At 33.5% G+C, this 14,474-nt stretch overlaps 1 protein-coding gene across 1 annotated transcript in view; it reads left to right on the top strand.

The window, feature by feature from the left end:
* The window catches only part of swm (Zinc finger protein swm), a 111,860-nt gene that overhangs the window by 48,483 nt on the left and 48,903 nt on the right, over positions 1-14,474 (top strand). The window contains exons 3-4 of the mRNA XM_067278725.1: positions 11,748-12,037; positions 14,157-14,269. Of these exons, the coding sequence (XP_067134826.1) occupies positions 11,748-12,037; positions 14,157-14,269 (403 nt within the window). The remainder of the gene's footprint in view (positions 1-11,747; positions 12,038-14,156; positions 14,270-14,474) is intronic.

Consider the following 14,474-nt stretch of genomic DNA (forward strand, 5'->3'; position numbering starts at 1 on the left):
ATGTACGTTTATTCGTTGTGAAATTATCGCACATTATATCAAACATTTGTTTAAAATCTAAACTTTATTCTGCTTTCAACTAATATAATGAACTAATATACTTTATTCATTTTATATCAAACAAGATTATTTATTTTCGTAATAAACATATGATTACCAGTAGCAATAGATGTAACATTTGCTGATATTTTAGATTTAAAAAATAATTAAAAATTAAAAATTAAAAAAATATATAAAATATCAGAACTGAAGGTCATAACTTGAATATTTATGATGCATTAACATATTATAGCTGAATAAACTTATTATAGCATTAATGAACTTATTATAGTAATATTATTGCATAAATATGCTAAAAATGAAATAAAAAATAATCAGAAAATGAAAAATTAAGGAAAAAACATCGATAATTAAAATTTTTTACAACGACAAAACACCACCTGGACAAAAATATGTGAAACAGACGATAAACAAGATGATACCGTCAAGTGCTGACATCTGTTGTCGATAAATTTTATAAAAATCGATTTTTAACAGGGTAACGATGAATCGGTACCCTGGCCATTTTGCGAAACAATTAGGGTAACGATAGATCGGTACCCTGGCCGGGAAAGGGTTAATTTTTTTCGAAACATAAATGATGTTATCTGAAACTCCCTAAATTTAAATAAATAATAAAATGTAAAAATACAGAGCATTCACAAATATTAAACCTTTGTCGTTGCCTTTTCCTTTTTGTCGTTGCACATCATCAGTAGTCCATCAGAAATTACAAAATTTACGGAGACGACCTTCCTTTTAGGCTACTGCCTCTGCAACAAACATGCAAAAATGGTAAAACGTTTTCTGGTGTTTTGCCACTATCACAATAATATTTTTTTTAAAATTAACAAAGTAAAATTGTGGCCAACATTATTTCAGACACCATAGTAATTATTTAATTTATAACAATCTAAATATTGGGTTGTTCGGAAAGTTCATAGCGATTTTTGATAGCCGACAGTTGAGACACCAATTGACGCAAAAATGATTAGAATTGTACAAACCAATGAATATTACGATAAATGACCTTGAGACGCGTCCGTTACAAAAAAACCGTTAAGATTATTCAAATAGCGTTTAATTTGGCTCATTGCAAAAATGGATGCGAACAACGTGCATTATCGACACTTGTTTCTTTTCTTTTTTCGTAAACGCAAAAATGCTGTACAAACAGCAAAAAAGATATGTGATGTTTATGGTGGGAGTGCTGTATCAGAATCAACTGTTCGAAAGTGGTTTGCAAAATTTAAAACGGGTAATTTCAGCCTTGAAGATGCTCCTCGTTCAGGAAGACCTCCTGTTATTGAAGAGGACCAAATCAAAGCATTATTGGATGAAAACCCTCATTACACAACTCGAGAGATTGCAGACATAGTGAAGTCATCAAACAGTACTGTATTTCAACATCTAAAGAAGCTCGGATACGTGAATCGTTATGACATTTGGATACCTCACGACTTAACGGAAAAAAACTTACTGGATCGCATCTCCATTTGTGATTCTCTTGAAAGACGAAATGAAAATGACCCTTTTCTGAAGCGTTTAGTGACAGGTGATGAAAAGTGGATCATTTATAACAACATCAGCCGAAAACGATCGTGGGGTAAGAAAAATGAATCACCATTAAAAACTCCAAAGGCCGGTCTTCATCCAAAGAAGGTCATGCTCACTGTCTGGTGGGATTGGAAAGGAATCCTGTACTACGAGCTGCTTCCACAGAATCAAACAATTGATTCTGATAAGTATTGTTCCCAATTGGATAAGCTGAACATGGCAATTAAAGAAAAACGTCCGGAACTGGCCAATAGAAAAGGCATTGTGTTTCACCAAGATAATGCCAGACCTCACACGTCTTTACGAACACGCCAAAAATTATTGGAACTAGGCTGGGATGTTTTACCCCACCCCCTTACTCACCCGACCTTGCCCCGTCGGACTACCATTTGTTCCGTTCTCTACAAAATTCCCTTCGTGATAAAAAACTTTGATACTTTGGAAGCTTGCAAAAACCACGTGGATCAGTTTTTCGCGGGAAAAACTGGAAAGTTCTACGAAGAGGGTATCATGAAGCTGCCCCATAGATGGCAACACGTCATTAAAAACAATGGTGCATACATAATGGAATAAAAGTATATTTTTAGTATTAAAACAATTTCTTTTATTTCTCTTAAAAATCGCTACGAACTTTCCGAACAACCCAATATATAAAATTCTCACGTGCACAACAATCAAATGTGGGTCATATCAACTTACACTAACTTATAACTATCTTACAATTAAGGAAAATGGAAAAAAAGCAAAAGGGCACAGGAAAGGAATAGAAATACCCGGGGTTTTTCATAGCAATGTGCTCTTGGATAGGACACCACTTTGAAACTCCTTTATTTGTGACCCTCTTCTTATCGTTGACCTTTTGTCTATTCCTGACTTCATCGTTTGTCCTCAAGGTTTTCTGTCCGTAGTCTATTTTTTCTAACTTCTTCGGCACCTCTCAGTCTCAGATCGTCTTTCTCGAGATCTGGAACACTCTTTCTTCCTTCCCTACTTCTTAGAGGTTCTTACCAAAAGTGACTCTTTCTCTGTCCGTTTGGCCCAAGGGCCCCACACCAACTTTTGTTCTACTTATTTTCGTGGAAAATATAATCCTATGGAAAAAGGGTTAGACAAGAAAGTTCTAGAAGGAATTCAGAACAAAGAAACAGGAAGGAAGGCTAAGATTAATTCAAATAAAATATACAAATATACAATATCATGGCCAATGGCCGCACTATAATCGAACAAATATGTAATAACGAATTAAATTAAACGGTTCAAATATTTGGTTAAAAAAATCGTAATATGTAAATATTGTATGTTTGGAAATTAAGTTATTACCATCAGAAACAAAAAATCACATCTAAAATAGTACAGTAGAAGTTGTTCTTTCAGTTAAGCCTTAATTAATGCCCTCCCTCTCTCCTCGTGGGGGAATTTCAAAAAATCCCTTCTTAGTGTGCGTTTCCATGGTTTGCCCTAACTGTGTACCAAATTTTACCACTTTAGGTTCAGCGGTTTGCTCTGGGTGATGATGAATCAATCAGTCAGTCAGTCAGGACAAGTAATTTTATATACAGGGTGGGCCAACGAAAACGAAACGGCAGAGTGTTCGTGTTCGTCCAAGCAAATCGCTCGGACAGGTTGATTTTATTCTCGAGGGGACATCTTTTGCAATAAAGTTTTTGCGAATCTGAATATTAACTAAACAAACATTTTTTTTCGAAATAAATGTTTGTTTAGATAATACAAAATAAATGAGTTTTTAAAATTTTTGTCGTCTGTTGTATTCAGAATTGCAAAAACTTTATTGCAAAAGATGTCCCCTCGAGAATAAAATCAACCTGTCCGAGCGATTTGCTTGGACAAACACGAACACTCTGCCATTTCGTTTTCGTTGGCCCACCCTGTATATAGATGAAAATTCAATAGATAAAATAAAGAACTTAATTTTATTTAGTTTACAACTGGATGCATAGGTAGACACTCGGCATCTTTAACATCACTCTTTATTCACGAGTATCTTATACATTGATACGTGTTTTGGGCTGATGCCCCTCTTCTGTTGGCTTTTACTTTAAGACATTTAGTAAAGAGGTGCTAACTAATACACATCCTGTTTTAAAATACATATATTTACAGTTAAAATTTCTGGAAGTGCACTGAACAGCACTTAGTATTCACTGGTGATGTTCACTGGTGACTTAATTTTATATTTTTGTAATGTAATTTATAACCCAATTATAAATAAATTATACATTTTTTTTATTTTCACTATATTGTACCTGTTTTTCAAAAACAAGCAAGCTTTAGCTAGTAATTTCAATAAATATTACTTTAAATATCAAAATGTTTTATTTATATTTATTTTTATGTCACCATTCAAGACATCAGAGTTAAATTTGTAATTTTGCTGTTGTGTAGTTGTGTAGAGTGAGAGGCATAGCTACTGTGGAGCAGTTGGAAAAAAGTGCTTCCAGGTGCATGAATCATGAGGGTACCAAGTTAGAAAGGTCAATTGTAAAAACATTCGTAAAAAAATTTTTGGATTTAATAATTAATCAATTAACTATTAGGTTTGACTCCATTGGACAAATATGTACCATGCACTTTTAAGTGCTTATCACTTGCATATCTTGTCACATCATCTGATAAAAATATTCTGGAAGGATCAGCAACGATAGCAACAGTAGAACAAAGTTTTTCAAAACTAAAATTAATCAAAACTTATTTAAGAAGTAGTGTGTTACAACACCGTCTTAGCTCTGGCTATTATATCAATTGAAAAAACATTAGCTTGTCGACTTGATCTGGAGAAAATAATTGACCAATTTGTAAACATAAAAGCGAGAAAACAACAATCTTGCAGTTTTTTTTAAAATGTATTATTATGTATTTGTTATGAAACTAAACTTGCATACATTTTGTCAATACAGTTTATATACTAGGTAGTAAATATAATATTAGGCATTCTGTACTTAAAGAATTATATTTTTGTTTATTAAATTGAATATCTTATTGTTGAAATGCCTTGAATCTCAAATAAATTGTTATTAAGTAAGTTTTTAAATCGAAATAATTAGATATATGTTTTTAAATTAAATGTTCAAAATAAATTTTGTGAGACCTCTTCTGAGGAACAAGGGGGCACACTGATTCTACTTGCTCCAGGGTGCTGAATATGTAACTATGCCACTGTGTAGAGTTATTTCACTTGGGGTTCATGGTCAGGTTTTTGCTATGAGAAGGGGTTCGTGGGCATAATAAGTTTGGGAACTATTGATTTAAACGATACAGTTAACAGTAAAAGTAATACACAATACGTACACAAAATAATGATAAAGGGAATAAAATACAAAATAATATAGTAGACTACAAAATACAATAAAATAAATGATATAATAAAGTACAGAATATAAATTACAGTAAGACAAAATTTAATACAAATAATCGTAGAGTAGACAGGATAAGATAATTAAACAAAGTAATGTATTTACATATATACAATTAAATGTCGGTACGACAATATTCACGCCAAAGACCGTATAAACGATGCAAAAAGTTCACCGAGTTCAACGTTATATCCACGTTTGCTTGTCGCAAGTACTTTCGACGAACCTTACTGTCGTCGTCTTCAGGCGAGATCGTAAATTTGCCGAAAAACTTTAAAAAGAAACAAATCGATGCAGAATGGAACGCATAAAGCTTTACCAAAGCCGTTACGAACGTAAATTAAAAATTCAAAAAACATTCGAAAGCCGATCGAACATCTAGCTCCACGACTAGCGAGGCAGCGCATGCGCAGACCCGCACTTACGCTAATTGTATATTAGATAACGCTAAAGCGCGTTTAAACGCTTGAATAACGTGACCCAAATATTGGGCAGCTCAAGAGTGGTAGTGTTGCATGCTTCTAACGTGGTGGTAAGGAGGGACTCCCAGATGAAAACTGTTTTTCTATCATTGCAGCACTTGAGCATATGCGCTTGCGACCATAGCAGATTGAAACCCTGTTCGAGAGCCTTTTTTGCTAGCTCTGTGGTGTGCCTACCCCTCACCACATCGTCCTGGTGCTCGGCGAGGCGGCTGACAAGCATTCTGGTGGTGGCCCCGATATATCGTGTGCTTATTCCCGTTGCTAGATTTTCCAGTGGAAACAGCATAGACCCCCGATTTCTCGAGCGTGGAGAGCTTGTCTCTGTCGTTACACAGAAGCTTGCGCAAGTTTGGAAGTGGAGCTAAAGGCAGTACCAGGTTGCGCTTCCTAAATATTCTGCAGATACGTATCAGAGAGGGGTCCGAGGTATGGCAACGATGCTTGCATCACCGAAACCTCCCTCTTGCTGCTTAGCGTGGTGCTAGGAAACAACGATTTCTTTACCCTACTGAGCACATGTGTAAATTTTGCACGCGAGAAGCCAGCCGTGCGTACTGCCAAACTGACGTTATCTAACTCGATGTTGGCCAGCTCCTGCGTAGAGGAAAGCAAAAATGCCCTTCTTATGAGGGAGGCGATGGCTGCGTTGACATATCGAGAAGGCTGAAAGGCCTCTGCTGGGATGATATACGGAGCTATGTTGGCCTTGTGGTGTACCGATAACTGTAGGCCTTCCGGGGACTTACGTATACGCAGGTCTAAGAACGTAATTGCATCGTCGTTCTCTTTCTCCCAGGTAAAATTAATAGAAGGGTATACGCTTGAGAGATGTTGCTTAAAGGTAAGAAAAGCCTCCTCTGTGTCATCCCACGCTACTAAGATATCGTCTACATAACGTAGATACAAGCACGGGTAGCGGATAGCAAGTGGGGAATCGAACGTTCTACGCTCTATCTCTCTCATGACGAGTTCCGCTAAGATGGCAGATAAAGGGGAACCCATGGGCACCCCTTGCTTTTGTAAGGTTTGTAAGGTTTATTAATTTTACCTGAGAGAAAGAGAACGACGATGCAATTACGTTCTTAGACCTGCGTATACGTAAGTCCCCGGAAGGCCTACAGTTTTCGGTACACCACAAGGCCAACATAGCTCCGTATATCATCCCAGCAGAGGCCTTTCAGCCTTCTCGATATGTCAACGCAGCCATCGCCTCCCTCATAAGAAGGGCATTTTTGCTTTCCTCTACGCAGGAGCTGGCCAACATCGAGTTAGATAACGTCAGTTTGGCAGTACGCACGGCTGGCTTCTCGCGTGCAAAATTTACACATGTGCTCAGTAGGGTAAAGAAATCGTTGTTTCCTAGCACCACGCTAAGCAGCAAGAGGGAGGTTTCGGTGATGCAAGCATCGTTGCCATACCTCGGACCCCTCTCTATACGTATCTGCAGAATATTTAGGAAGCGCAACCTGGTACTGCCATTAGCTCCACTTCCAAACTTGCGCAAGCTTCTGTGTAACGACAGAGACAAGCTCTCCACGCTCGAGAAATCGGGGGTCTATGCTGTTCCACTGGAAAATCTAGCAACGGGAATAAGCACACGATATATCGGGGCCACCACCAGAATGCTTGTCAGCCGCCTCGCCGAGCACCAGGACGATGTGGTGAGGGGTAGGCACACCACAGAGCTAGCAAAAAAGGCTCTCGAACAGGGTTTCAATCCGCTATGGTCGCAAGCGCATATGCTCAAGTGCTGCAATGATAGAAAAACAGTCTTCATCTGGGAATCCCTCCTTACCACCACGTTAGAAGCACGCAACACTCCCACTCTTGAGCTGCCCAATATTTGGGTCACGTTATTCAAGCGTTTAAACGCGCTTTAGCGTTATCTAATATACAATTAGCGTAAGTGCGGGTCTGCGCATGCGCTGCCTCGCTAGTCGTGGAGCTAGATGCTCGATCGGCTTTCGAATGTTTTTTGAATTTTTAATTTACGTTCGTAACGGCTTTGGTAAAGCTTTATGCGTTCCATTCTGCATCGATTTGTTTCTTTTTAAAGTTTTTCGGCAAATTTACGAACTCGCCTGAAGACGACGACAGTAAGGTTCGTCGAAAGTACTTGCGACAAGCAAACGTGGATATAACACTGAACTCAGTGAACTTTTTGCATCGTTTATATACAATTAACACTTAACAGCAGCAACTTGCCGCTGTGACATTACAAAAGAAAGCATTGGTCTGGGCATACTACAATGATATCGTTACTGGAAAAGGGGGTAAAAGCTCGAGACTACTCAGTGGTATCGCTCAAGGGTGAAATGGGAAGAAAAGAGAGGTTTAGGAGAAGGGGTAAAGGTGAAATGGAAAGAGAGATAGGATAGGTGGTGAAGGGGTAGAATCATGAGTGCCTGCATCGCATTTATTGACATAAAAGAGTGTGTTACAAAATACAAAATTTACAGATATATAGTGTATAAATCATGTTTACAAGTTGATGACACGATATACAACAAAGACAAAAAGCAAAATTGCAAGCAATACAAGATGTAGAGTGTTACAAGCTACAAGAGAAGTGGCAGTATGCTGCTAGAACAAATCAATGGCACGGTGACAGTTAGCAAATAGACGAGACGTTTAGGATTGGGCATACACAAATCAGTCTTTAGTTGTGGTTGGAACAAACTCTTCATACTTGTTAATTAGCTGTAAGAACACAGTGAAGAGTCCTTATTTTTCAGAAAATGTTGGTGTTGGCACAGCCAGTCTAAATTATGTTTTTTAGTAGTGAGCCTAAGAATTGGCCCTTCTGCTTCAAGGCAGACACATTGGAAGAGGTAGAGGTAGTGGTCCAAACCATCTACTTTGTTGCAGATTGCACAAAGGGGGGGTTCTTTTGTTTACAAATCCATGGAGATACCTGAAGAATTTTCCATGATTGGTTAAGATTTGAGATAAGTGCCAATTAAAGTTATGATAAGCATTGATGTATGGGATGAATTTATAGGTGATAGTAATGCATTTCTCATTCCATTTGTTCTCCCAGTAGTGGAGGAGATTGTCTTGTAACAGCTTCTTGATAATGGAATGGCTGAGTTTATTATAGATAATGCTGATGGAGTCATCAGTAGCAGTTTCCTTGGACAGCTGGTCAGCCCTTTATTGCCAGCTGTGCCCTGGTGTCCATGTGACCAGCTGATGCTGTAAGTATTAGAGGAGGTGAATATAGTATTATGGATTTTGGTACTCATGAAGTGCAGTTACCTGATGTTATTATGGAGGGAAACTTCCATTCCAAGAAATAACACCCTTTTCCTTCTACCTTTTCTCCACCCTCCACTTGTGCCATCAAGCCTTCTCAGCATGGATAACAATAAATTGAAATTGTCTTTCTTATTTATAAACTTTATTCATTGTTCAGTTGGTATTTTATAATATAATATTACATTGCATTTGTAAGCATTTTTATGGATGAAATACAGTAGAGCATCATTTATTCGAAAGCTGATCAACCGAAACGTCAGTTAACTGAAAGCTTTCCAGTCAGACTGTGTCATGCTGAATCAAATGTTTTTGATACTAGATTAACTTCTAAAGTATAATTTTTTTTGTTTTTATATTTTTCAATATATTTATTTTGTTTGTACAAAATAAAGAAATAATTTTTAACGATACAATAGCCATGATTATTATTATAAAACTTTTCGTTAGGCTTAAAATCAACAAAAATTCAACGCGAAGTGACACGCAACAGAGAAAAATTTCAACATGGGATAGGTTAATATATTTTTTCGTACATAATCGGTTATCCGAAAAATAAGTTATCCGAACAACCCCAGTCCCCAATTGATTTGGATAAACGACGCTCTACTTTACAGCTAAAAAGGTTTTGTTTTGGGGTCAGGAACAGATTAATCCATTTTACATTGTTTCTTATGGGAAAATTTGTTTTGATTTGAGAACAAATCAGTTTCCGAACAACTTTTAGGAACAAATTAAATTTGTAAACAGGTTTGACTATATTCTAATAATATTTTTTTTTAATGTATATTTTGTAATATGTAAAATATGTAAAACAATTTTATAAAATAAATGTTTTATAAAAAAATATTTTTTATTAGCTGTTTTTGATATATACTGGTTCTAAATTCATTATATTTTACTGAAATAAACATGTAGTTTTGTTTGGATACAAATTTAATTTTATAAGTATAAAATGGGAAATCAGTATATAGTGATAATTATTAATTGGTTTGTAAATTATTTCATTTCATATGCAGTAATTTTTGAGATGATTTTGTATGTTTGGGGAAAATTTGAGTCCTGAAAACATTCTGCATTTCTGTTAATAAATAAGTCTTATTACTAAAAGTACCTCCTTTTCGAATTACTGGAGATAATCACATAAAACAAAACCTTTAACTACCAGTAATAAATATTAACGAAAACTACGAACTTTTTCTTCTTCGCCAAGACCTGCATCAGGTTTTTTAACAAATCCCAAATTGGAACGTTAGAACGATAATATTTGAAAAAACAATTTTAAATTTTGAATAACATGTAATGTAAATCAAATTCAAATGGTAGAACAACTAAATTGTAAATGTATGATCCTGTCGCACATATACATTTTTAGATGTACAGAGTGAATTAATATAGGCTAACTTTGCCTGAACACACAAGATTTATTGTTCTATTGCATGTAAAACTGTTTTAAAATTATTCAAAATCAGACCGTATAAGCCCTGATCATATTATGTATTTTTTTAATTTTCTTTAATGTTTGGGCAGTTATTATAGATGTTGACTACTATTACCAATAGTTGTAGATCAATTTTACAACTAATATTAATTATTTATGTGAAGAATTATTGTAAAATGCAATATGGAGGATGATAAGAGATCAAACTAAATTCCTAATGTATAATATGATAGTATCAGTTGTTATTTTTGAATTTTAAAACTGCAATATTATGATTTTGAGAAAAATCTGAAATACTTTAATAATCTAACATCAATAAAATATTTTAAACTCTCTGGAACCCCTCAGGATTACCATTTATACCCTCAGTTTGTGGGGCAGATGTTAATGAACCGATAAAAAAGAGAGAGGGAGAACAAATTGCAAAAAAATGATAAATATCATTTAAATTAAAAATATTTATTGTTTTTCATTTTAATAATTTTGATTGGGTAATAAAACAATTTTAGATTTTTTTTCCTGTTCATTAATACTTTATAAAATTGGAAAATTTATTAAGGCAGAAATTAAATATATTTATAGTTTGATAACAATTACCAGATTTGTTAATGAATAATAAATAAATAAATGAAGACTTTTTTCTGTTTTCTTTTGAAGCCATATAATTTTACAGTTGTGAATTAATAACAGGATAAATTACCTTTCTTTAATAAAGCATTTTAATTTTAATAATTAGTGATCATAAAAATATAAAATTTTTAATTAGAAAAAGTAGCTAATTAAATACCTGGCAAAGGAATAGTAGATGTGCATAGGCAGTAAAATGCTGGCTTGTTATGTCAATGTACAATACTTTAAGGGACATGAGGACCAAGGAATTTGTGCAAAGTTGGCAGAGTAAGTCATGGAGTATAAAACAAAAATTTGAGTTGGAACCCTGTATGTAACTGAACTTATTTGGTTAAATAATTCCAAGATATATCAAATTTATCAATTTGTAGCATTCATGAAATATAAGCAATAGAATTACTGATAATATATACAATTTATATATACTGTACATTCATAATCGTATTACATTTATAGTGCAGATTATGATGATTTTCTGCTAGAGAAGGTTTTCTCTTTGTAGCTGTTTAGTATTTACATTAAAATACATAAGAATCATAGCTCTGCTCTAATTGCACTGTATTAATGTATAACAAATTAAATTATAATAAATTTAATTTATTGTACATTAATACAGAGCAGAGCTATGATTCTTATGTATTTTAATGTAAATACTGCAGATACAAATGACCTAGAAAATTATTTCACAAATTCTTTTGATTTTTAAATATTACATTTGAAGTTATGTGAAAATTTTAGAAATAAGATTTATTTTAAAATTATTAGTTGTGAGAATTGAGATGTCAATAATTTTATTTTTCTATAATAAAATAGAAGTTTACTATTTTTCTTTAAGTATTTATTTGAATTCATTATAATATTTTAATGATTATGAATGTATTTTCCTTAATATTAATATTTATTAATATAATATTATTTAATTTATTAATATATATATATATATATATTTATTTATTTTTTTTTTTTCAGAGACAAAACCATTTGTTGATTTATTATTTGAAACCTTAAATAACAAATCTTATCTCAGGCTTAATGCGACAAATAGTGGACCAATTCCTAATAATTTAGTTATGTCGTCATTAGATGCTACAACCAATAATTCTTCAGCTTCTAATGCCAATAGTTCGACCATTAATGGCAATGCAGCCACAAGCAGCGGAAGAAGTTCGGGAAATCGTTTGTCACAGAATAGTACAACTGTTACTTCAGTCACTACTTCAGCTACATTTAAAAGTGATGCAAAGAAAACCAAAGAAGGGGTGAGAGAAATTTATATATATATATATATATATATGTTACAGTCAAAACCCGTTTTTAGTTAGAACGCGTTTTAACTAGTTTAAACTAGTTTATACTGGATGTCTTTGTTATAACCCATTTTGTCTAGTTAAAACTAGTTTTAACTCAAATTCATTTTTGACTAGCAGTAAATTCTAGTTTTAACTAGACAAAACCCGTTTTGTTTAGTTAATTTACTGCTGTACATATTTTGATTTTAGATTAAACTAGTTTTAACTTTTAACATTAGTTAAAACTAATTTTAGCTACATAAATATGTTTGGGGGAAATAAATAAAGTTGTGTGTAGTGATTCGGGGGAAGATGCCTAACATTTTGCTTATGAAGGAAATTATAGCGATAATTTGGGTTTTGGAGGCCTCTCAACGAAAATATCATATTCTCGAGCATGTTTTTCAAATAAAACTTTGTAGTATATGAAAAATAATTGTATATTGTGTTTGCAATGACGACTTTTTTACTGTCTGGCATTTTAGGCATCTCACCCCAAGTATCCGGGTGAGATGCCAAATGCCATTAAGGTAAGATAACAAATATAATTGCATAAAATTAATTTTCGAATATCTTAACAAAATTTAATTTATTGCATATGTAGTACAAAGTACTTCGTAGTAAGTATAACAGCACAGTATAAGTATTGTTAAGTTTCCGCCCGTTCTAACATGCTCTATAGCTAGCTGAAAGCTTTTTTCAGTCCAAAAACCTTTTTGAGAAGTCCTTATATAATTTCTATGCATATCCTGCAATAAAATGAGAAAACAAAAATTTATTAAAAATAGGCATATTGGAATTCAATTAACAAAAAATAGGCATGTTACCCCAAGAAAAATGTGGCATCTTTTCATTTGTCGGGGTAAGATGCCTAGTGGAGTCACATGTTCTAGCGTGTCCGATCGGGATCGGCGGTAGCTCACAATGGAAACTTTAGAACCTTAACTACATCACGCATTAATTGTTTTATGCAATTTTTAATAATTTCTATTTTAACTTTTAGTTTTAAAATGATTCTAGAAACATTTCGCAACAAAAACTTCATTCTTATCTTGCTTTTATTCTTTTCGGATGTAGAAAATGAGGTAATGGTAGCCAGCTACGGCTTTCCGCACTCAGTATTGGCTCAACAATTCATCATACAAACACGTGACAATGTCTGACGTCACCGTTTGAAAATATCAAAAAGTAGGCATCTTCCCCCGCTTACCATCTTACCCTGAATCACTCTATATGTTGCAGTCAAAACCAGTTTCTAGTTAGAACGCATTTTAACTAGTTGAAACTAGTTTATACTGGATGTCTTTGTTATAACTAGAATTTACTGCTAGTCAAAAATGAATTTGAGTTAAAACGGGTTTTAACAAAGACACCCAGTATAAACTAGTTTCAACTAGTTAAAACGCATTTAACTAAAAATGGGTTTTGACTGTAACATATATATATAATGTAACTTTTGATTAAGTTATAATTAAGATCAGTAACAGTAATCTGCTGTTTTTATTTTTGTGAAATTAATAAGAAATTATAAAGATTTTTAATTTAGGAATAGACAGTCTGTTCACTATAACTTTGTGCTTGCTTCTGCAAGAAATAGTTTGCAAAAACAGTATCCTTTGCTAAAAACTCTCTCTGGAACTAAGTTTATAATAATTAACAGGTGTAAACATTTTTGTTATGACACTGCTATTGCTTTTATAATGAGAGAGGTAATGTGGAAAGATACAGAGGTGGTAGAGTATAGTGATGAGGTGTCTTTGTTTAATGTTCAAAGTTACAGCAAACAGATTACATGAAGGAGTATTTACAGATATTTAATGTTAAAGTAAATGTTAACAAATGTTGGTAATATATTTATTTTTAATATCAAATCAGTCTAATCATTAAACTATTTTATTTTCAATTGTTAGTAAATAATAATTTTTTTACATAAATTAGTAGAATATAAATTATTTAAATACATACATTAAACTTTTAAAATGCATTTTATTTGAAATAGCTTAATTTTATTTAATTAAAAAATAATTTTTTTATGATTTAATTTAATAGTAGATATGTTTAATAAATTTTTAATTTTGAATTTCTGTAGTTCTGCAGTGAACCAGAAGGTCGTGAAAGAAGACACAGATCAAGAAGCAGAAGTCGTTCTGGTAGTAGAAGCCCAGTTGGACGAGGAGGGATTAGGACAAGAAGTCGTAGTAGGTTAGTAAATATTCGTGTAGAGGCGGATACAATAATGCTGATGTGTTTTTTATGATTATTTTATGAGATATGTTAAGTAATGCTTTTTCATCATTGATATAGATTTATGTTGAGTCAATTACAGCTTTTTCAGTCATCAACTTAACATTCATTTTGACTTGCTCTGTTTTTATAAATTTTCCTCTTTATCTATCAGTGTAAAAGT

The sequence above is a fragment of the Centruroides vittatus genome, unplaced genomic scaffold (assembly GCF_030686945.1).
Source record: "Centruroides vittatus isolate TY-2023 unplaced genomic scaffold, ASM3068694v2 contig_817, whole genome shotgun sequence".
NCBI classification, from domain to species: Eukaryota; Metazoa; Arthropoda; class Arachnida; order Scorpiones; family Buthidae; genus Centruroides; species Centruroides vittatus.